The sequence below is a fragment of the Macrotis lagotis genome, chromosome 1 (genome assembly GCF_037893015.1).
Source record: "Macrotis lagotis isolate mMagLag1 chromosome 1, bilby.v1.9.chrom.fasta, whole genome shotgun sequence".
In the NCBI taxonomy this organism is placed as follows: Eukaryota; Metazoa; Chordata; class Mammalia; order Peramelemorphia; family Peramelidae; genus Macrotis; species Macrotis lagotis.
The window spans coordinates 611,475,805-611,500,407 of NC_133658.1; the positions used below are offsets into that span (position 1 = coordinate 611,475,805).

At 39.8% G+C, this 24,603-nt stretch overlaps 2 protein-coding genes across 4 annotated transcripts in view; one reads left to right on the forward strand and one right to left on the reverse strand.

Moving 5' to 3' along the window:
* C1H2orf76 (chromosome 1 C2orf76 homolog) overlaps positions 1-13,792 on the forward strand; it is a 127,378-nt gene extending 113,586 nt beyond the window's left edge. The window contains exon 6 of the mRNA XM_074215002.1: positions 12,999-13,792. Within this exon, the coding sequence (XP_074071103.1) occupies positions 12,999-13,123 (125 nt within the window). The 3' untranslated portion in view covers positions 13,124-13,792. The remainder of the gene's footprint in view (positions 1-12,998) is intronic.
* Positions 1-20,065, reverse strand: part of STEAP3 (STEAP3 metalloreductase) — a 58,858-nt gene extending 38,793 nt beyond the window's left edge. The window contains exon 1 of one of the 3 annotated variants that reach the window (XM_074214998.1): positions 19,744-20,065. In XM_074214998.1, coding sequence (XP_074071099.1) covers positions 19,744-19,876 — 133 coding nt within the window. In that variant the 5' untranslated portion in view covers positions 19,877-20,065. Of the gene's footprint in view, positions 1-9,919; positions 9,976-10,466; positions 10,656-19,743 lie in introns of those variants that run through there. The other 2 variants (XM_074215000.1, XM_074214999.1) reach the window with 2 other exon arrangements.
* Positions 20,066-24,603: the final 4,538 nt, after the last annotated feature.

Here is a 24,603-nt window from a genome sequence, read left to right on the forward strand (position 1 = left end):
ATTATGTTTTTTAAATGTACATTCCCTAATTAAAAATACTCTGAGTCTTCATCAAGCTGCAATCTTTTTGCTGGTAGAGGGTGTTGTCTTGATATTTATGGTTGCTCACTGATCAGGGTGGTGTTAGCTAGAACTGGGGGGCAGCTAGGTAATTTCTTAAAATAAGACATCAATGAAGCTTGTCACATCAGATGACTTCCTTTCACTAGAACACTTAGAGGCCACTTCTGGGTTTTTATTTGGCCTAATTTCAAAGTTGTCCAAAATTTTTTCTGAATCTCAATATTTATCGTTGTTTAATATGGGAATGGTTCATGGTACCCCAAAACAATTACAAAAGTTACAGCAAAAATCATTGATCACAGATCACCATAACAGATATAACAATAATGAGAAAGTTGGAAATATTGCAAGAATTACCAAAATAGGGGGTGGCTAGGTAGCACAGTAGATAAAGCACCGGCCTTGGAGTCAGGAGTACCTGGGTTCAAATCCAGTCTCAGACACTTAATAATTACCTAGCCGTGTGGCCTTGGGCAAGCCACTTAATCCCATTGCCTTGCAAAAAAAAAAAACCTAAAAAAAATAAAGAATTACCAAAATATAGCACAGACACATGTGATGTTGGAAAAATGGTGCCATTAGACTTGTTTGATGAAGGGTTGCCACAAAACTTCAATTTGTAAAAAGTGCAATGCAATAAAGTAAAGCCTAAAACTACATACTGCTGTACTAGGCAGAAGGGATACAAAGATAAAATTGTTTCTTCCCTCAAAGAGCTTTTCTCCAGCAAGTCTTTAACCCTCTTGAGGGGAGGTTTTATATTTTACGTACTATGAGAGTGCTATGAGAGTCAGCCCCAAAGAGTTCACAAGAGGCATTGTTAAATTATCAAGGTATTTACACTTCAGAAACTCCTGCCAACAGGACAAATCAGGTTTTGGTTTATTGTTTTGTTGATTGCCAAGTCTAAAAGAAAGTGTTTATATTTTCTAACAGCCTTCCCCCAGTCAATTGTTAAGCATTTACTGGCACACCCCAGTATTACTCTATAAACATAATTTGATCTTAGCAGGCACAGTGGAAGGCTCAGAGAATAACATCATCACCAGACTAGAAGCTAATAATAACTGGCATTTATATAGTACTTTAAGGTTTAAAAAGTAACTGGCTACATGGAGCAGTGGATAGAAGGCAGGATCTGGAGTCAGGAAGACTCATTCTCCTGAGTTTAAATCCAGTCTCAGACATGTCCTGTGTGACCTTGGGCAAGTCACTTAACCCCATTTGCCTCAGTTTCCTCATCTGTAATATGAGCCAGAGAAGGATATGGTAAAACACTCCAATCTTTGTGACCCTATTTGGGGTTTTGTGGCAAAAGTTGATACTCACTAAATGAATGAATGAATCCTTATAACATCTATTTGGGATTTGCAAGGGAGTGAAGAGCAACACAGTCCTTTAAACTGAGGGGCAGATGGAAAAATAAAGTGGACTCCAATCATCCAAATAGTCAACTTGGGAGAAAAATGACCAAGAAAGTTGACAAATCCCAAAGGTTTTTGAAAAGAATAAAATAGACAAACTATCCTATTCTAAGGATTTATTAATATTAAAGGCACCAGAGACAGCTCCAGCTATATTTGACAAGTTAGCAATAGGAAAGAGAGGCAAACAGATCTCCAGATTCCCATGGACAATCTACTCCAACCCAAGTCTCCTGCACAGGGGTCCACTCTGATATTACTGGCAATGTGACCATGAAGAAGTCATGCAACTTTCCCCAGTCTTAGCCTTCTCATCTGTAACACTGGGATGATATACTTTTACTGGGAAGGGTAAGATGAGATAATGTGTGTTGAGTCAGAAATTTGAAACCATTATACAGGGTTTATATATCCCAAAAGTCTTTGTGTATGCTGGTCTAAGACTTTGGGGCCACCCTGTATAAATGCTAGCTAGTGGGCTCGTCTTGCCCCCTCTTACCCTAATATCTAATATATTAGTCTCATCCCTAATATTCCTTAGTTGTTCTGGGAAAAAGTGATATTTCCCCATGCTATGAAAAGAAAGTCTTGCTTATTAATAACAGTAAAGTAGGGAATGTTTGTGCTTCACACTCTGAGATATGCTATTTGGTGTCATAAGAGCATCCCATTCCCGAAGGCCACAGGATGGCTTTTATTTCTAAGTCCATCTAGTACATAGGGGGATAGGGAGCCTAATAATAATTATTCACCTACAGAATGAAAGCATCTTCATGTTAGGGACTGTTTCATTTTTGTCTTTGTATTCTAATGGGCTAAAATGAGGGTCTGGACAAAGCAGGTACTTAAGAAATGTTTAATTTGCTCAATTGGATTACAAAACTTCTGGGCCTGTTTCATACAATAATTATGTGAGGTAAGTGGTGCTAGTATCATACTGCACAGACAAGAAAAGAGGTGTAGTGGCTTTCCCAGGACCACACAAATGCCAAGTGACAGAATTAGGATTTAAACCATGGTCTTTTGCCTTCTTTCTATTATGGCACTCTTTTTTTTTTAGGGTTTTTTTTTTTTTTTGTAAGGCAAATGGGGTTAAATGGCTTGCCCAAGGCCACACAGCTAGGTAATTATTAAGTGTCTGAGGCTGGATTTGAACCCAGGTACTCCTGACTCTAGGGCCAATGCTTTATCCACTACGCCACCTAGCCGCCCTATATTATGGCACTCTTGAACACTTTTACTAAATCAAAAAGGAGCTATCCTTGCTGACCCCAGTTTTGAAGGATAGCTAACAAAGTTATCAAAGGCTCCCCGCCCAACTTTGTATACCCTAGCACTATGCTCATGGTCTTAGGGTATTTTTCACTAGATCTGCTCTATGATACTGGCTTGAAGATGGCAGGGGTTTATTGTTGTTTTTCTATAATTTAGGGACCTACCTGCTCCTGATTAAAAAAGACCAAAAATGAGGCAACTGGAGTCAATTAGGGGAGTTTGGAAAGGTAACAGCATCTGTTGCCCTCTTTTTTTGTGGGGGTGACTGCCATATTTTCCAAACTAATTAGTAAGTGTTTGGTTATTCTTTAGATGACTTTTCATTTCTATAGAAAGTATTCTCTTTCTCTTGGAAGGTCTTTAGAAAGAATTGGTCATATTTAAGAAGAAAAAGCCCTTGTGAATCCTGCAATATTAGTTCATAAGCATACACAGATCATAGATGCAGTACTCAAAGGAACTTCAAGAGATTGTCACATCAAAGATGATGAAATTGGGGCCAAAGGAGATTAAAGTTATTTGCCCAAAATTATATTGAAATGGAAAGTGTGAGAGATCGAATTTGAATCCAGGTCTTCTGATTGCTATGTGTTATTGTTTAGTAGTTTTCAGTTGTGTCCAAATCTTAAGAAAAAATTCCTTTCAGGGTTTTCTTGGCCAAGAAACTGAAGCAAAATTGTTTGCTTAAGTGATTTGCCCAGGGATTTACAGCCTGTAAGTATCTGAGGCCAGATTTGCAGGAATATGAGGCTTCCTGACTCTAGTCATTTCATCCACTGGGCCACCTGGCTGCCCTCTGACTGATCATTCCCTGTACCACACTTGAATGAAGGCATACAGTGAATAATCTATGCTAACCAGTGGCCTAATTCATGCCATCCCTTGTGTCTTACACAGACTTATAAGATGTAGCCCCCCAAAAGCTCAGCTTCTTGAGGGCAGAGAGTTTTGATTTTTTTGATTCCTCAAGTGAAGGGTCTTGAAGCACTTCTTGGGGGAGGTGGAAATGTAGGTTGGCCCTGAAATAAAGGTAGGATAGGATTTGGATAGGAAGTGAGGAGAGAGCATTCTAGATATCTGAAAGGTGGGAATGACAAACCCTTGGAAATCTTGGAAGTGTGTTCAATGAGACAATAAGATTCGAATTAACATTAGGAGGGGTCCTGATGGCCAGCAAGTAGGGTTTAGATTTGAGCTGGTAAACGTAAAATTTCTAGTTTTATTTTTTTAGCCTTTTTTTCAAGCCTTTCTTCCTATTCTGCTGCCCCCTCCCCCCCTGTTCTATAATTCCCACAGCCCCTCAGTGTGAAGGGGGAAAAAAAAAAGAAAGAAAAGCTTTTCCTGCCTCAATACACAATGAGCCTTGACCTTAGCTTTTAATAACCACTTAGGCCTGCAGCTGTCTCACTTTAAATAAAGAATCTCATTCCTTGTTCAGATACTAGAAAGCAATTTCACTAAGTGCTTAACTTAATCAACTTGCCTCTATAGCCACTGACAAGACCAATGGGGCTCCATTCTCCTCCCACCATACTATGGGTTCTTCCCATGCTACTGCCTCAGAAGTTATTGTTTGTTTTGGAGGGAAGAAAGGGGTGGGACAGAGTGGGTGAAGCAGTCTGGGGATCAAGGTCAGAAGAGCTAGGTTCCAGTCCTCAGATAGGCCGCTGCAGTTTCCTTGTCTGAACTGAAGATAATAAAACTTGGGTCCATTAACCTCGAAGGATTCTTGCAAGAAAAGTCTTTGTTACCTTTGACAAATCTATATAAGGTAGTAATCTTATTTTTAGAAATCTTGTCCCTTGGTAGTTTCCTCTGGTCAGAAACAAGGAGACATTTTTCATGTGCCAGATGTCTCTTCCCTAGCTCCAGTACCCTGCCACTCCAACATTTATCTGTCCCTTCTCAGGACAGCATAGGGAGGGTCTCTTAGTGGAGATCAAGGAATAGTAGAGCTTTAACTACCTCTAGGAACTGAATCAGCCAAAACTTCCCTGTCTTCCATCCCTATCACCAGGACTTCTCAGATGCCTGAAAATTCATACCAGTTTTCTAAATTCTTTTGATTCACTCTTCTTTGTCAGGAAATTACACACAGTGGAGTCATACAGTACTACCAGAATAGTATACAGGAATCAGACTGAGGGGTGGCATGGGAGTTTAATCTTCATTAAAGGGAAAACTCAGGGGGGGAATCAAGAGATGGATTCTAATCCTGTCAATGATTGACTGAGGCATTAGGAAAATTGTAACCTCTTTCTAAATGAAAGAAGAGTTTGTCTGTCTCTCTGTTTCTGTCTCCCTGTCTGTCTCTCTGTCTTTCTCTCTCCCTGCATCCCTTTGACAGTTGGGTGAAATTTGTGAATGTATTCTTTCTTAGAATTTTTTAAATTTATAATTGAAGGAAAGGCTAAATTTCAATTAGAGGTTAGTGAAAATAAATTTGCATCCCTGAAGTCTACCTTCAGACTATTAGAACTTTAGTCACAGATTAAGAACTCTTGATCTAGAGATGAGGTGATTTCTAGGGTTCTACCAATTCAGATAGTCTCTTATGAATTCAGTACAAAGAATCCTATGAATTTCAAATCAAATCCCTACAAATTCCATGCTGTCAGCACTACAAGGCAATTATCATCATCACTATTTTTTATAGGTTTTAAGTTTTGCAAAAGCATCTTGCATACATTACCTCATTTGAAAGTTACAAGGACCCTCTAAAATACATTTTTGTGGGGCAGCTAGGTGGCACAATGGATAGAGCACCAGCCTTGGAGTCAGGAGTACCTGGGTTCAAATCCAGCCTCAGACACTTAATAATTACCTAGCTGTGTGGCCTTGGGCAAGCCACTTAACCCCATTTGCCTTGAAATATCTAAAATAAAATACATTTTGCAAGGGCACCACATTTTACAAGAAAAAAACAGACTCAAAGAGATGAAATGATTTGAGTTTGGGCCTCTTAGGGATTTGACAGCCTCAATTCATAAAAGAAGTGAAAGCCATACTATTCCATGGTATTTACTAAAAGATATTCACTGTATCTCACATAGTAATTGAATTCTGATCCTACTCTTTCTGACTCTACATTCACCAAGTCTGACTGCCTCCCATATACTAGGGTCAACTAGATGGTGAGTGGGCCTGGGGTCAGGAAGACCTGAGTTCAAATCCAACCTCAGACTCTTACTAGTTGTGTAACTCTTGACAATTCACTTAATTCTGTTGGTCTCAGTTTCCTCATCTGTCTTCATCTTCCATGAAGAAGGAAATGGAAAACCACTCCAGGATCTTTGCCAAGAAAGCTCCTAATGAGGTCATGGAAGAATTGGAAGAGACTGAACAACTCCCCCCTCCAAATTGCTGAAGATTAGCCCTTGGATTTCAAAAGACTTACTTTCTAATTGCTGGGAAACTTGCCTTTGATCTCACAAGTTTTAGATCAATAAAGAGGTGGACTCTCTGATAAAACAATGGAACAGGTACCCAAAAGTAGAACTAGAAAAGAAAACTTGTTTTGTTTGAACTCTCCCAGTTGGGGAAGCAGGTGGCAATGATCCTATCTATGGCATACTCTGCCCAATCTGGCCCCCTTAGAACAGAGACCCAAATTCTATGTTGAGCTGTATATCAAACCTGTTATTGGAATTCAATCAGTTAATTGTTCCCTCCCTCTTCCTCTCTTTTCCTGCTGCTGCCTGCCAGTTTAGGGGGTTTCTACCACAAGCAGCTCCCAAATTTCTGAAGGTTCAGGATATCCCTCCCCAGTACAAGTGTTGGTTCCTCTTTGAAGCTGGCGTGATTTGGCCAAATGTCAGGAAAAGTATTTCATTCTAAGGTCAACATCTGTATTAATAATCAGAATGAATTATTCTAAGCACACTTCAGTAGGAAGCCCTATTCCTCTCTAAGAGGTTTTCTGGCCAAGACAGACCCAAGTTTTGGGGTATCTCTTTAAAAAAATTAGTTTTAATTTATAGAATAAACAAGAATTTCCATAACATAGTATGATTAAAAAAAGTGATTGCACAACTTCCTTTTCTTTTAAATACAACAAAATTATGTAAGTTTCTTCCCCCCCCCATGGTCACCATTAGATACAAATAGGGGTGAATGAAAATATATATATATATATATTATGTATGTATGTATATATATATATATATACACAAACATATGTAAAATCATTCTATCTATACTTCTCTTTGTCAGTTTTTTATTTTTCTTTATGTACTTCATAGTTAATTTGGCCATTTATAATATTAAAAATAACTTATTTGTGATCTAAGAGGGGAGTTCTGCTCATTTTCTTATCCATAGTTTGAGGCCCAACCCAAAGAGTACCCCTCCTCCCCTGCTCTATAAGACTTTCTCTGGCTGTCACTGTCTATTATCACTGTCTATTATTACCTCTTACTCTTGTGAACTCTTGTCAAAATTACCTGTATCACATTGTACAAATAGAAACTAAGGCCACAAATCAATGCAAAAAAATCCTTATGGACCACATATTGACAATTTTAAACTATAATATTCTCTATGTTTTTATTGTATTTTTGTTTTTTTATAAAACATTTCTGAATTACATTTTAATTTGGAATAACACTTGGGAGTGTTGTGCATTGCACTTCTATTTGTTTTCTACCTGTTTTATCTACTTAAATTTTACTAACTTCCTTAGGTATCTTTATCTTATAAAGTCTATTTTTTTCCAATTATACTTACTATAAAGCTTCTTGAAAAAAAAGGAATATATTTGTATTCTTGATATCTTCACCTTTCTACAGGCCTTTGTTACTACTTATTTGCGCTATTGCAATGTACTCTTAATAGATCTCCCAACTTTCCCCTTTTTCCTTCCTCTAATCCATTCTTTATGCTACCAGGATAATCTTTCTCATATGAAGATGAAGATCTGGTCACATCTCTTCTCTCTTCAAAATTCTTCAATGTTTTCTGCTTCTTCCTAAAATTCAAACTTTGCCTGTCATCTAAGGTTCTGCAACTATGGTGGTACTCTATCCTGCTAGCCCCAGCTCATATTGTTCTCTTCAATGCACTCTACAAATCCAGTCAAGCTGGTGACCAATACCATTTGCTTTATTCACATATGCCTGTCTTGCCCTACTACTCAGATGTCTGTGGAATTTTCATTTATTCCTTAAAGACCAAATCAGATGCCACTCTTAGTACACCTACATCATGAAAACATCTTTGATAACTTTCTCTCCTTTCCTTCAGTAATGACTATCTCTTTCTGGCTTCATCATTCTATTGTGGACATTTCTGATGTACTTATCTAATAGCACTTATTACCACTATCTGTGTTTGTATATTATTCCTTTGTGAGGTCAGGGATGATGTTTAAATTTTCAATCTCGGGGTGGCTAGGTGACACAGTGGATAGAGCACAGGCCCTGGAGTCAGGAGTACCTGAGTTCAAATCTTGCCTCAGACACTTAATAATTACCTAGCTGTGTGGCCTTGGGGAAAGCCACTTAACCCCATTGCCTTGCAAAAAAATAAATTTTCAGTCTCCTGGTCAACATGTAGTTCAATGCTATGTATACAGTAGGTGTTTAATGTTTGTTGCTACAAGTCCCTGTGGCTCCTTTGGTCAGGGCTTCTCACTTAATGTTTTATGATTAAGTGATTTTCCTAAGTTTTGGCAGCCAGGGATAGAGAAATGGAAGGTTAGGGACTGCACAGAAATTGTTTGAAGGTTGCCAACACCAACCCTTTACTGCAACATAGACTTTAAGTTCTGGGGCCCTTTCCAAAAAATTTTTGAACTGTCTTCTTTTCCTAGTCATTGGAACTTAAAACCTCTTCACTGACTTCCCAGGAAGAACCTCCCAATCTGAGGGGTATTTAGAAGTTAAAGTTCTAAAAGTTGACTCAGAGAAGGGACAGAAATGAAGTGGAAAATATTGGAAAACCAAAGGGCAAAACTACAGTTTCAAGTTGAAAACCTTTGGCCAGGCATTCAAGGTCCTTCACTAGCCTGGCCCCAACCTACTTATCCTGTATTCTCTCTTTCCATTGCTCCCCTGTTTTTACTTCTACCCTTAACACAGACACATTTGCTAATGAATTTCTAAACTACCCACAGTGCTCTACCTCCCTCCCACTACCCATTACCCTCCTACTACCTTCCCATCTCCTCCAGAAATTAAAACCTGCATCACTCATCTGGTACTTTGTTTATGTGCACTGGCATCATGTATCTTCTTATTTGTTTATTGTCTCAACAGTAAACTCCCCAAGGGCAATAGTGGCATTTTAGTTTCTTTGTACCCCTATCACTCTCACCACAGGTTCTTTGTACCCCTATCACTCTCACCACAGGTTGATACACTGTAGGTATTCAGTAAATATATAGTGACTGAAAATTGTTTCTTAGTAAGAGTTGGCATACCCAGGATCACATAAATGTTTCCTTTGGTTTTCCTAGAGACTGGTTGTAAGGGCTCCATACTTTTGTGGGGTTCTGTGTTTTTCCTTATGTCTGCCAGGAAGAGCCTGTTCCTTGTTGGCTCTCACCCCGCTGGTCCTCCAAAGCCCCAAACTCTACTGTGTAGCCAAAGACAACAACCTTCCCCTCTGGGTGCCTTCCTCCCAAACTTCAGGGAGGGCTGTGGGAAGGAAGCCCCCGTCTGCTGGGGCTGCCATGAGCTGAACCAAGCTGTGCTAGGAGCCAGCTGGGCAGCGATGCCCCCCCCCCCATCACTTCCTCAAGTCGCCTGCAGAGCCTCGGGCTCGAGGGGCACCAGGGCGGGGCAGATCCCTCCCGCTCCGCTCCCATCTCACTCCCCAGCAAGGCGCGCACACAGGGGGCTGGGGAATTAGGACAAATAGGCAGACTAGGTAGGACAGGGCTCTCGGGCCTGGGAGAGGGGCATCGAGGAGACTAGGATCGGACGCCCTTCCAGGGTCCCTAAGGTCAGATGCCAGTGTTCTGGGCAGGGAGATCCAAACCCCGCCCCCTGCCCTTCGCTTTCGGCCGGGCTCACGTGGCTTCGGCAGAGGGCTGGCAGGCTGGAGGCCGGCCCCGGCCCCGTCCCTTCGGACACCTCTCCCGCCCACCCCTGCTCCGACTCCCGGCGCTGTTCGAGGCCGGGGGTGGGATGGGGCCGGGGCCGCGTGGTGCCACTCACCTCTCCCGGGGCCCCGGGCCCTGGGCGCGGCGTGCCTGAAGCCTGCGGTGCGCCGGGCCGGGCCGCTCCTCCTCCTCCTCCTCCTCCTCCTCCTCCTCGGGCTCGGCGCGGCGCCTGGGCGGAGAGGAGGGCGGGCGGGAGAGGGCCCCCCGCTCTTATCCGAGACAGCCACCTCCAGCCCGCCGCAATCGGGGGCGCGCCAGGGCTGGGCCGGGCCGGGGGCGGCGCCCACTCCTCGGTGCCCGCAGCCCCGCCTGGGCGGGGGGCGGAGGCCGCAGGGAGGGAGGGAAGGAGCGCGCCGCCCCACCTGTTCGCTCCTCGGCTGCCCGGCCTAGCGCTGCCTGGAAGATCAAAGCCTGGGGGGGGGGGGGGCTCCTTCCTGCAGCCGGATGAGGTCACCTTTGGCGGAGCCAGAGCTCCAGAGGGGCCGTCTCCAAGCCCAAGCTCCAGGAACCCGGAGTATTGTGCACGCAAGGGGCCGGCTGCGGAGTCCCCCCTGCTCTAATGGCCAATAGCCCGGGCTCTGGAATCCTGACTCTGCCCCTACCTCATGTAGCCCTGGAAAACTCGCTTCTTTTTCTCCAGCCTCAGGTTCCTCATTTGGAAAACGAAAGGCTTGATCTGGATTCTAGGCGATCGCCCTCTAAGGTCCGATCCAGCTCTCTCAACCTCCGGGGATGCTGCTGCACTAAGGAACTGGGATGCCTAGGCTGTTGGAGGCCGGCTAACTCAACCTTTTACGGACCAAGAAGATAGTTTTGGTTCTGAGCCTGTAACACACAGCCAAGTGTCTTTCAAGGGTTGTAGGTGGAACCTCACATCGTCATTCCAGAATTTTCCTCCGGAGCAAACCACTCTGCTCTACTGGCTCCCGAAATTCTCTTGGGATATTCTTGTCTTTAAATAAAAAAAAAAAAGAGATTCCTATCTTTCTTAAAAGTCCTTAATATCAGGAGTGAAGAGAATCTAATAATCCAGATCCTTTCAAAATCTCTGTTGAATTGTCTATCTTTATTTAAAGATTTTTTTTGAACCCTCCCTTGCTATCCCCCAATTGCCCATGGGTTCCCAGACCCTCTCACCTCCTTAAATGAATTCAGGTACTCTGAAAGAGGTTTTCTCTAGAAAATCTCTGAGTTGCAGTGGCCCCCCAGGTGCATATGGCCCAGGTTTGGCTTTAGCTATCATTATTATCAGCTTTAAAAGTCTACACAGATGCCAAATCCCTATGGTTATGCCATCTCAGTGTCAGCTTTAGGAAGTTCCGCTGTATCAGGAGGGCTTTGAACTATGTGTCCTCCAAAAAACATTCCAAATAAGTCTGGAGAGGCTCAGTTATTAGATGAGTATTTTTGGCCACAGAAACTCATGAAAATGTCTGAGAAGGCGTGGAAAGGGCTGTGATCCACATAAGTGAAGAGACTACCCAACGTTCTTTTGCAATACTAGCAGGGGTACTATTCAAACCTCTGCCAAGATATGTGACCCTCAGTATCCTAGGTGACCTCTCTAAGTCAAAGCTGAAAGAATTGCCAAATAAAGATGTGGGCAGTTGATGCCACTGAGGCCCATGAGCAAACTTACATCATTATCAAACAATTATTAAATGCCTAACTACTAAAAAAAAGAAAAAGAATTCTGTGTTGGCAGAGGAAGTTTCCACACCAGAATTTCCCAACTCTTACAAAATCAGAGATCAGTACCACTCCCCTTCCCCTTATAGATTTTAAAAGCACTTTTTTTCTTGGGGGAAAAGTTCCCCATGTTACACAGTTGAATTGCATGGGCTTCTTTCTCTAAGACAAGAAAGAAAACCCAAAAAACCACTTATAGGATGGAAGGTCATCCTGTGTCAGGAAGATAAGCTAGTTGAACTAGAAAGGCTTTATCTAAACATTTCCAAAGAAGAATTGAGGTATCTGGGCAGTATCCCATAGTCACATTATGTTAAGTCCTCAACACTCCACCTAAGAAAGGACAAACAAGAAAGATTCCGATCTGGGCTTGTGTTCCATTCCACACTGGAAGAGAGTTGTCATTCAAAAGGAGGAGAAAAGAAGGTGTAGGTCCCACATAGACTCCTGAAGGGATTGCTCTAATTTCATCTCTGACCCTTCTCCCTATCCACTATTTTAGTCATCTTTTTCTCAGAATCAACCCTATTTCCTAACTTTGAACCTGATCATATCTGTTCTGTATATCAAATACTTTACTCTGTATTCTCTGCTTATTTCAATCCTATCTTTCAAGACCTTGTTCAAATTTTAACTCCTTCAAGAAGCCCTTACTGTCTCAGCCCACAGTTTTCTTTCCTAGTCTTCTGTAGCAATTACTGCCCACTTGTATGTGCTACCTAATATTATTGATCTAGACTGGAAACATTTAGAGGGCAGACAGATGTCTGATCCCTCCATAGCTTCTAGTACAGTGGTAGAATGTTCTGTAAATTCTGACCGGCTGGGACAAACTTTGTAGAGCAGGGCACTCCATTGAGTGGAGTTTGGGTTAGATCATACCCATGAGGTTTGCCAACTCAGATTCTAGGATCCACTGATTAAATGTTTGTTGATGTTGATGAAAATTCTTTGGCTTTCTCTTCATGTCTTCAACATGAGTCAGCAGGTCTGCACTATCATTAATAAGTGAAGCTTAAGAAATGGATCCTTAAATTATGTCCTCAGTGTGCTCAGCTCGTCATATCTCTTTTGAGGTCCAGTCTTTTAGGAGGAATTGGGATGGGGAGAGAAGAGAGTTCAGAGCAAAAGGATGATAAATAGTAAATGGCTAGGAAAATGAGTCCTGATAAAAAAAAATCCACTGAGGCTTGCAGACTGGAGGCAGAAGAAAAGACTGAGAAGAGCTTAATGAAAGGTATACCTGTGATGGGGGTAGGGGTCAGGGGTGTGCTGATGCCAGCTCTAAGTAGGGAAAGTTGAATTTTTAGTGTGATTTTGGAAAAGTACCAAAACTAAAATCAGAGCTTGATGCATTGTTTTATCAATTGCCTAGATTTAAGAAAGCAATGGAAAAAATTTTAATAATTAAACTATTAAACCTAAAAATGTGTTGTGTTTTTCAGATAATTGGATATTAAACATTTACCTACACTACACTGGGGGAAGTGGTCATAGAAAAAAGGATTGGAATGGAGAGCATCCATGCCCTTCAACATTCCTGAGAATCAGCAGTCTTCATCAGCACTAGTCTTTGTTTCTTCCTCAAGGACTGGTGAGAAGGGGTGACCCCTTTCATTTCTTCCAAGGTCCATCTCCAGTCTTAAAATCTTTGAAAATCCCTGATTCCTGCAGCTCACAACAACCCAGTTCTAGGAACTGGAAGGGATCCCCAATAAAAGTTTTTTTTTTTACAGATAAGGAAACTAAGCCTTCTCTAGGCTTAGAATTGGTACCACACAATCCAATCTCTAGATTATCAGAGTTAGGAGGGAGCATCAAGATCACCTGGCCCACACCTAACAAAGGAAAGAAAAATGTACAATGGCTACAACAGCCTACATGAAAAGCTCATACAGCTGGTACAAAGTGAAGTAAGCAGAACCATGGAAATGATAATTATCACAACAGTGTAAGCAAAAGAGAAACTAATTATTGGGATGTTGTTTAGTTGTGAGCCAATTTGAGGTTTTCTTGGCCAAGATACTGGAGTTTTTTGCCATTTCCCTCTCCAGCTCAATTTATAAATGAGGAAACTGAGGCAAACAGGGTTAAGTGACTTGCCTAGGATCACCCAGCTAGTTAATATCAGAGACCATATTTGAATTCAGACTCATCTTCAGACCAAGCATTCTATCAAAAGCACTATACAGCTGCCCCACCCTAGGAAGGATAAGGAAATACCCCTCCCACTCTTTGTAGAGAAATGGAGAGGGGAACTAGGACTGGGAAGCCAACTAAATCCAATCAGACTCAGTTAAGGTCTTGGTTAATTTTCCAAAATTGCTTTTTCCTTACTTCATTTAAAAAATTCTTTGTTATAAGGGAAGACTTTCCTGGATGGAGAAGAGATAAGATGGGAAGTGTGAATGATATAAATAGCAAACAGATGTCAATACAAATTAGTTTAAAGGTCATCAGAAAAGTCAATACAAATTTGTTTAAAGATCATCAGAAAAGTTGAACTCTGTGTAATGGAAAAACCAATGAAAAATCCTGGAGAAGAGAGAATGAAACATACCTCCTCCTCCCATACAGCAAAGGGAAGGAGAAGTATTAGAATTGTATGTTTTCAGACAAACTTTCTGCATCAAATTTTTTGCCTCATTGTTTTTCTATATCACAAGACAGGATTTGAGCAAGTGGGTCTGGGAAATATCTGATATAAAGGAAAAAGACCACCCTATAAAATAAAATCAATAAAACCAATTTTTTTAAAAGAACATCTATTCCAACTCTCTCACTTTATAGATGAGGAAAATGAAGTCCAAAAAGGAAAAGTGATTCATCCACAGACTGTGTTAGTTAGTGGCACTGTCTTATTTCATTATTTGTTTCATATACTTATTGTGGGTCTCCTTCAATATTTCATCCATTCATTTATTCAGCAAATATTTGTGAAAAGCAAGGTGTCTTCCCAGGTAAATTTTAGTCTCCTTGAAAAAAATGAGCCATGTTTTAGAAATATCTCTAGACTCCCACAGCACATTTCTAGGTATACACTAAATATTAGTTAGCTTTATTTATTGACTTGAAATAGAAATGCTTTTTTTCCCTATGGAATTAGATAGGAAGTATCTAAGCAGTCTGTATAGAGTTTCTAAGGATGTCAAACTATAGAGATGTCTTTTTTTCCCCATATAGAACACGGCCCCTTTGTTGAGAATACTTGAATATAAAAGATATTATCGTCATCAATTTGCCTTTAGTCAGCAAAAAAGATATAAGACTCAGTAGTAAAGTGATGTTCCTATCCAGCTATTCAGATTGACCAACTTTTATAGGTTGAGACATATAGGATCCACTTTAAGGGATGCAAAATAAATGCTTTAATTAAGAATTAAAAAGAACAAAGTAAGGAGAAGCATTATGATCTACCTTCAATGGCCAGCAGCCAAGAGACCTTGGCTTTATTTCTGCCTCTTTTACTAATTTGCTGGGTGACCTTGGAAAATCATCTTGTTTCTCTGGCCCTCTCTTTTTATCCTTTGATAGAATATACATAGTAATACTGCAAATACCTAGGGAACTGCCTATTTCTTATGAGCTTACTTTGGGGATTTGAGGGAGATGGGAAGGAGAACTTGCTATAGTTGAATTGTCAGAGAATTCAGACAAAATGAACCTTCCTTCAGAATTTTCCCTAACACACACAAAACATACACAAACACACACACACACATAGGCAGATTCTGAGAAAATTTCTGGATGCCTAGGTTGGAGGGCTGTAGCACAGAGTTTGCTAGTTTTTCTACAGACCTATAATTTAAACGTATAGTCATTGCTGATTCTGGGCTTTCTATATGGTATAGTCTGAGGACTCTTATCAGAAAGTCTATCATTTAGTTTTAGACTAAGCTTTGCCTTCTTCTCAGATCTTTTAACAAATAGGACTCAGTGCATCAGACCACTTTCCTAGTGTTCCTAGTGTTGGAAATGACTAACCCCAGGTAGCAGGAGAGTAAAAATGGTTGGGAATGAGATGAAATTCAAAATGGGGAAAAGATTTGGAAAGAAAAGGAAGCAGCTACCCTTGGCTGTCAACCAAACTAGAAGTTAAAGCCTCAGAGGTCTTTTCTTTCATTTATATTCCCATCTCTCCACCCCTTTCCCACACCATCTTATTGTGTTCATCTCAAAGGGGGAGGGCCTTTCTATGTTGGCTTCTAAAATAGAAAGAGGAGATAGGAATGATTTTAATTACATCTCTCTTGGTTTTAAGATTTTCCTCCCTATTCATTCATTCAGTGAAAAAAAATTATTGAAGACCCACTATATGCAAAGCATTTGATTACTTGCTATAGAAAACTGGAAGATAAACCAGACCCCCCAAGGAGCTTAGATAAAGTGTGATTAGGGGCACACAAATATTAGAATCCTAGTTCTGGGATATTCCTCAGAATTCATCTAGCCCCTGTTTGAAGGTTCCAGGGTCAGAGAATATAGTACTTCCAAAGGATAATTTATTTTTTATATAGCATAGAACAATAGAAAGAATTTTTTATTTAAGTTAGGTAATCTATGTTTAAATGGTAGTTCGGCCACTTGAAAAAAAATCATTTAATCTCCCTGAGCCTCAATTCCTCAATCTTTTGAAATAGAAGAGTTGTTCTGTGGGATCTCTTCCTGGTCAACTAGGTGACACAATGGATAGAATGCCCAGACTGGAGTCAGGAATCTTATCTCATATACTTTATGGATGTGTGATTCTGGTCACATCACTTAACCCAATTTGCCTCGGTATCCTCATTTGAAAAATGAGCTGGAGAAGGAAATGGCAAACCCCAAGAAACTTGCCAAGAAAACCCCAAATGGAGTCATGAAGAGTCTCACAGAATTGAAACAACTGGGCAACAAAGATCTCTTCCAGTTCTAAATCTGTCATCCCTGTGATCACTATGAATATTAGAAAATTCTTTCTTATAGCAATCTGAAATCTCTTTCCCTGTAATTTACACCTATTGCTCCTAGTTCTGTTCTCTGTGGCCAAGAAGAATACATCTAATTAATCTCTTTTCTACCTGACAGTCCTTTAAATACTGGAAGACAAATAGCATGTCCCCAACCACCCACCCCCTTCCCCATTCTTCTCTTTTCCAGATTACATTCAAGTTCCTTCAACCAAATACTGTGTGGCATTGTCTATAGTCCCTTATTATTCAGAGACACTCTCCTCTGGATAAGTTATAGTTTGATAACATACTTCTTAAAATGTGGTGCCCAGATATGAACAGGCAGTTTTCAAACAAAAATACTTTAGTTATATATAAAATTATGTGAAATGCTTCAAATAATTTTTTATTAGAGAAATGCAAATTGAAACAAATATGAGGTACCACCTCACATCTATCAGATTGGCTAAATTTACTTAAAGGGAAAATAATCAATGTTGGAGAGATTGTGGGAAAATTAAGGCATTAATGTACCATTGGTGGAACTGTGAACTAAGTTAACCATTCTGGAGAGCATATGGAATATGGAAATCTGCCAAAAGAGCAATAAAACTGATCATACCTTTTGGTCAAGTAATACCAATACTAAGCCTATATTCAGAAGAAATCATAAAAAATAGGAAAAGTCCCACAAGTTCCAAAATATTTGTAGAGCACTTTATGTAGAAGCAAAGAAATGGAAATTGAGGGGATGCCCATCAATTGAGGAATGGTTGAACAAATTATGGTATATGAATATCATGGAATACTTTTGTTCTCTTAAGAAACCATGAATTGTCTAACTTTAGAGAAACACAGAGAGCATTACACAAATTGATGCTTAGCAAAGGGAGTAGAACCAAGAGAACACTGTATACATTAACAACATTGTAAATATCAACTATGATGGATATAACTCCTCTTAGAAGTTCAGAGGACTAATACAATCCTGGGAGACCTATTATGGACAATGCCATACACATACAGATCCAAAAAAAAAAATCAACCAAAAACCCATGGAATCTGAATGTTTACTTTTAAAAAATTCTCTTATGTTTTTCCTTCCTATCCATGGTTTTCTTTCTGTTCCTTTAGTCCTAATTCCTCATATACAAAATGATTAATATGTAAACATATTAAATACAAATATACATGTACAAATTTCATTACTGTTCACTACTGAGGGGTGGGGGATGGGGAGGGGGTGGAAGAAGTGTAACTTTTAATATACAAGTGGGTGAATGGTAAAATACTTTCATTGCATGCAATTGGATAAAATAAAATATCAATTGAAGCTTAAAAAAAAGAAAATGTGGTGCCCAGAATAAGATCCCTAACTAGAACAGGTTTGTGGTTTTAAAGTATAAATGCTGAGTTGAAAATAGATACCTTAGAGTGTGGTAGAGTCTGATTTTAAAAAGATTAAAGTTCAAGGAAGATAGCCAGGGTTGAGGGAATTCTTGATTTGATAAGAGACAAAAAAGGGAGAAGCATAAGACCATCATAACAGGTAAAATATTACACCTTTTTTTTTTGGTAACTAGATCAATCCTCTCATTATGGTATAATGAAAAAGGATGACCTAACTCAGATCTCCATTTCAGATACACCCCATCTGTTGAATATAGGCAAGTTAACTAACTTCTTTGAAATATAGTTTCCTATATAAAATGGAGATATGTATAATACCTACCTCTTAAGATTGTTGTGAAGTTCAAATAAAGTAATATTATGTCAATACTTTCTCTTGGCTCCTTTTTTCGGGTTTAGTAATTTATTTATACATTGAGACAGTAAGAAAAGGAATGAAATTCAAAATTACATTTCCTTAAAAATGAAGGGAGGAATATAGCAAAGACCCCCACAGTACCCATAATGAAATGACTACAGAGTCAGAAAACCCATTTCTAAAAAATATTGGTGTCATAAATTTTATTGCATTTGAATGAAGAAAGGCAAGAATTAGGAGTAAATTCACCTAGGTCCCTGGAAGGAGGATGTGAAGGAAAAAGAATAAATTCTTCTTAAGCCCTTTCCCCACTTCCCCTACCCATTTCTTCTTCCTGGCAAATAAAAGTGGGACCAAGGGAGTAGGGGGAGAGAATAATTGTAGGACCAAATCTTACTGGATTGAACAGTTCAGTTCTGCATGAACCTATAGCCTAGTTCCTCCATTAATCATGGTAGACACTGGAGAAACCTGGAAGAGAATGATTACTTCCACCCTAGACAAGGAGGTTCTATGTCCCTCTTCAACAGTCTTGATACCTCTCACACTGCAGTGTGGGTGAAGAGACAGCTATGGCTAGGGAATTTTTGGAGATGTTAGGGAGTGATAATGCTATTTGTTAATAGAAATATATGACAGTTTGCATGTGGATAGACATGACAAAATCAAGGTAAGGAAACAAGAGGGGGAAAAAAGAGGGGGTTTTGGTTTTGATCCCACCCCCCCAAAATGGATGACTAGATCTGCCCTAAATTGGATAATCTCCCACAGCAAAGCCCATGGACAAGAATAAAATTAAATTGAATTTAAAGAGTACTCCTTAAGCTCCTGGATCTTTTACTCTAATCTCTAGGACTGGTAACCTAAATACTTGACTAGAAGGTTGTGGTCACAGAAAAGTTCTTGTTATTACTTACATATGAAGAAACTGAGTAACTTGATAATGTAAGCCAACTAGACTGAATATAAAAACCAAAGGAGTGACTTGTGTGAGAATAAGACTAATTAAGATTTTAATCAAAAAACTGAACTGATTTTAGAACTAGACAAATGTTGATATCTTTAACATAGATTGTTGCCCTGGTAACCTGTTATAGAATGTATACTAACACATATTTTCTTTTGGTCAGACCTTATCTCTTTCATGACCGGAATGGGTCTTTTACCAGTTTTGTGCAGGCTTTGGGGACAGGGTAAAAGAAGAAAAAGAGATGCAGAACAGGGGTAGGAGGTAGGAGTGGTGGAAAGAAAGCTCCATCTTAAATACTGTGTGGTAGTAGTGAGAAAAGGAAAATGATGAGAAAGGTTTGACAGCAAGTAACACTGATTAAATGGAGAGCTAGTATTTCTAGAAAACGCTAAGGTCTGCAAAGTAGTGACCCTGATTCCCATTCAGTGTCACTCTTGGCTTCCTTCCATTATCCCATCAGTACAGCAGAGAAGAGAGTAATTCCTGCTGAGATTCTGCCACCCATGTTAACCATTAGTCACCTGGTTTCTGCTGAGAAGCGCAGCCATCAGCCTGAGGAACTTCTCCCCTGCTGTCACAGCTTTCACCAGTGGGGCACGACTTTTGTCTCAGCTGGGTTCCATTTGGCATGTCAGGAGGTCTCATTGACTTCATCTTCAGGGGAAAAGGCAGTGAGTTCACTGAGCAATTGGGCTAAGGACTAACTCAAACAGTAGTGGGGGGACAATAGGAAGTTCAATTCCCAAAACAATCCTGCTGAGGCAGAGTGGTAGGTGTCCTTGGAGCCAGGGAGGGACTCAGGGTTGTGGACCCTAGTTTCTCTGGTCAGAAGGTGGCTAGATTCTGGCTAATGTCAGAATAGCAAAGGCAACAGAATAACTGGCAGCTTTATAAATTACTTGCAGTAGTGTCAATGTCCATGGGGTCAACTGCAAATCTATAGGTGGGGTAAGGAGATAAGGACTTCTGGGCAAAGCTGAGGTCAGCCAAAGAGAAGTTTGCTAGAAACTCGACTCCACCTTTATTCCTCCCCTCTCCTCTCTGCCCCTACTTTTTCTGGTTGCTTCAACTCCAGGATGATCCCTGAGATTCAAAATAGGACTTTTGTCCAAGTCCTAATTGTTCTTTAAAGTACAACCCAAATACTGCCTGATGGAGTAAAGTCTTTCCTCACTACTCTCATTTATAATGATTCTCCTCCTTTCTAATTCTTTGTCCTTATTATTGTTATCATCACCCATTCTCCATCCTCCAACCATTCATCATCCATCCATACATTCATTCTATAATAGAAAGAGCTCTAAGTTCTAAAGTCAGGGGACCTAGATTCAGATTCTTACTATACTACTCACTTGCCTGTATAACCCTGGAAAATTACTTATCCCTTTTTGGGTTTCCATTTCCACATCCATAAAATGAAACCTTCAAGGTCCCTTCCAGCTGTGATGATATGAGATATCCAACAGGCATTTTAAAATATGAAATTGGACTTCCAGAGAGAGACTAGAGGTAGATAGAAAAATGAGGAAGCTGTTTGTAAAGGGTAGAAAATTCTACCCAAATGATGATATAATATATCCCAAATGTCAAAGAAGTCATTCATTGAGTGGAACAATGAATAAAGGTTCTAGGAACTCAGGAGAAAGAGTGGAAGAGACAAAAACTGAAAGAGACAAAGATTCAGAGACATAGACAAAAAAAAAACAGGGAGAGGAGAGAAAGAGAGAGAGAGAGAGACGGAGAGACAGAGAGAGAGAGAGAGAGAGACGGAGAGACAGAGAGACAGAGAGACAGAGATGAGAGAGACACAGACAGAGACAGAGACAGAGAGAGAGCTCACTGTAACCTGGAAGGGTCTAGGAAGGTTGTTTGGAAGTAGTGAGCTTTGAATTTAGCCATGAAAAATGAGCAGAATTTAGGCAAGCAGAAAGGAGTGGGTAAAATATTGTGGGGAAGATGAACAGGGCCAATTCAATAGATGAGAATAAGAATTAGATGTGCCAAGCAGACAAATATTTACACTAGACCATCAATAGGTAGGGAAAAAAGAGCAAAAGGTCATTTGGTGAATGTTTAGCCTGGGAATTTATACTCCATTAACTGAATTTAGTTACTTTTAACTGAATCCTCCTCAGTCTTGAAATTCCAACCCTCTTTATGAAGCCTTCTTGATCATCCTAGCCCATAGCAATATTGCTATTCCAACAGCAGGGTGTAGCATTCCTTTGGCCTTTACTACCAACGAAAATAACATGTGGTGATCTCTCCAACTATAGTGCAATGTAAAGTCTCCATTGGCAAGTCCTGTGTCTTATACCTACTCCTTGCACAACAATAAGATCTCAATATATTTTGTTGAAAGTGATGAAGATGACCATATTCAAGTACAGAACTGGTTACCTGGATAAGACTAAGTAAGCTGATTTGATATACTATTTGTTCCAGGTTCCTTCATTCCAGTCAATACTGAGTCTAGTTCATCTTCAGACTATTTTTTTCTTTCAATTTTCTGAGCCACCTTTTCAATTCTCTTGAACTCTGTGCTTTAGGAATAGTATCAAAAAATGTAGATGCTGTTTGATTGATGAAAGGTCAAATAAATTATGGCAAATGATTATAATTGAATATTACTGAAGTGTAGGAAATAATGAATATGTAGAATACAGAGAAGCTTAGGAGGATTTATCTGACTTGATCCAAAGTGAAATTAAGAATCAGGGAAACAATTGTATTGGAAGGAACAACAAAGCTGCAAACCAAATACTATATAATTATAATGATTAAACTTGGCCCCAAAATGGGGAGGAAAATATGTCTATCCTCTTCTCTGGAGAGGTGAGGGACTATGGATATAGAACATTATACACACTCACAGATTCAGTTTATATATTGTTTAATTTTGTTGATTCGCTTTCTCTACCCATTTCTGGGTTGTAAAATGAATGAGAGGGAGATATTTGAAAAGGAAAGTGATATAAAGATAAAAGATATCAGTACAAAATTTTAAAAGACAGCTTAATAAAAGAATTAGGGTCAGTCTAGTGAGAAAGAACCTCTGTGACCTGGAAAACAGTGACTTTCAAGTCCTGACTTTGAGTAGAAATGAAGGTACCTCTATCTTGTCATCAGTGAAGTAACTTGAGAAGAGGAGTTAGAGGAGGCAGAGAGATAATGTGGAACTTGAGGGAATCGGATTCCTAGTTGTAGTGTCCTAGGCAGAGAGAGCATAGGTAAGATACAAGATACCCTCCTTTCTTTTCTTCCTTCTGACACTTCAGCTGTGTTCTGAGCCTTTGACATCTATAAGTGCTTTTGTCTTTAGCGAATTGTTTTGTTCTTGATTGTGTGTACTCCAGGAGGGTGAACTTAGTGTTACAAGTACCATTATGACTTAGGTACTCAATGGTACAGTGACCACTGTACTAGGAGTTAAGAGATCCGAATCTGCTAAGCAACAATTGGGAAGGCAAGGATAAGTAAGAGTTTTCTTATACAAGATAAATATCTTTGTGTGGGTGGGGAAAGTAGCAAGTGTGGTTGCTAATCTAGGAAGTCCATGTGTACTTCTCCTACTTTGACATGGGAGGGACTACAGATATTTAGCATACCCAAAGAACAATAGAACATTTCTGGCTCTTTCTTCAAAACCAGCCCCATAGCTGCCGATATTAAAGGAAATGAGAGAGAGAGAGAGAGAGAGAGAGAGAGAGAGAGAGAGAGAGAGAGAGAGAGAGAGAGAGAGAAGGGGGAGGGGGAGGGGGAGAAAAAAAACAGAAAGTGAAGAGAAAATATATTGGACAATTTTCTCCTCTCTTGATTTTTCCCAAGTTCTCTTTTATTTATTTGACTGATCCTCCTCAATTTTCTTTGGTAAACCACTACTCATCATCTGCTTCATTATCATGGATGTTTTCCAAGATGAGATACTCTTAAATATACTTCTCTATTTCTTTATTCTCTCCCTTGGAGACCTCATCAGTTTCCCTGGGCTTAATTATCACCTCTCTGACTCTGATTTCCAACTTTTGATCTGCCCTGAATTCCAGCTGCTTCTAGTTGCTTCATGATGTCCAAAACAGACCTTATCTCCCCTCAAACTATTGTCTTCAAACTTTTCTGTTTCTTTAGAGGGTATGGCCATCCTCTCAGTTACCTAGGTGAATAATCTTGGATTATCCATGATATTTTCCTCTCTCCCAATCCCCATGATACTGCTAAATCTTGCTAGCTGTACACCTGCAGTATCTCTCTCACACATTCTCTTCTTTTCACTCCAAAGATCATGAGTTCATTTGAAGTACTCATAACTTCTCTCTTGAACTACTGTAAATAGACCTTCCTGCCTTCAGTCTCATCCTTCGCCAATCTCTGTTTTATATAGCTGCCAAAATAATCTTCCTGAGGCACAGGACTGAGCATATCATTCTCTTGATAAAAAAATCTTTATTAATTTCTCATTGCCTATAGTTTGCTCTATCTATATCCACAGAATAAATATAATAACCTTTAGATAATATGCATACATATATATCTACATACTGGATCATATCTATGTGGATCTTATCTATCTACCTATCTACCTACCCACCTACTTACTTATCTTTTTATTTATATGTATGTATGCATGTGTGTATTGTTACAATTAAACTAATATGTTAACAAGAGAGTTTGTGTTGAATAAAGACAATTGAAATTAAATTAACATATTGACTTCTACTTAATAAGGAACAAATGCAATTAGGTTAACACATGTGTGGGAGGAGAAACTAGACTCCCAAGTAGGGAACTGAAGCAAAGAGTAAGGCAGGATTAGACTCTAAGAATCCCATCAAGGGAGTGACCCTCAACTCAGGATGATGGCTTGAGAGAAGGTATCAAAAATTCCTTTAGATCAGGAGGAGTATCTCCTCCTGACTCAGGACTCTTGCGCCTTTAAGTTTTGCTAAAGACCTTCATAAAGTAGAAGAATCTTCCCCCTCCAGGATGCCAGTGCTATCTGGAAGATATTTGGGAAGACAAATAGGCAAAGCTTTTATTGCTTAAAATTCCACTATACATACACATTGCATAGACATGTACATGTATGGACTATTTAATCTACAGACTCTCTCTAGAGAGAGCCAGAAACAGAGTGAAAAAAGAGTGTGTTTGTTTGTGTGTGTGTGTGTGTGTGTGTGTGTGTGAGAGAGAGAGAGAGAGAGAGAGAGAGAGAGAAAGAGAGAGAGAGACACTCACAGATTGAGAGACAGAGAGCCACCTTTCTAGTCTTATTACCCATTGACCCCCTTCTTGTATTCTGGTCCACTCAAAGTAGACTATTTTTTTTTTTACAAGGCAAACGGGGTTAAGTGGCTTGCCCAAGGCCACACAGCTAGGTAATT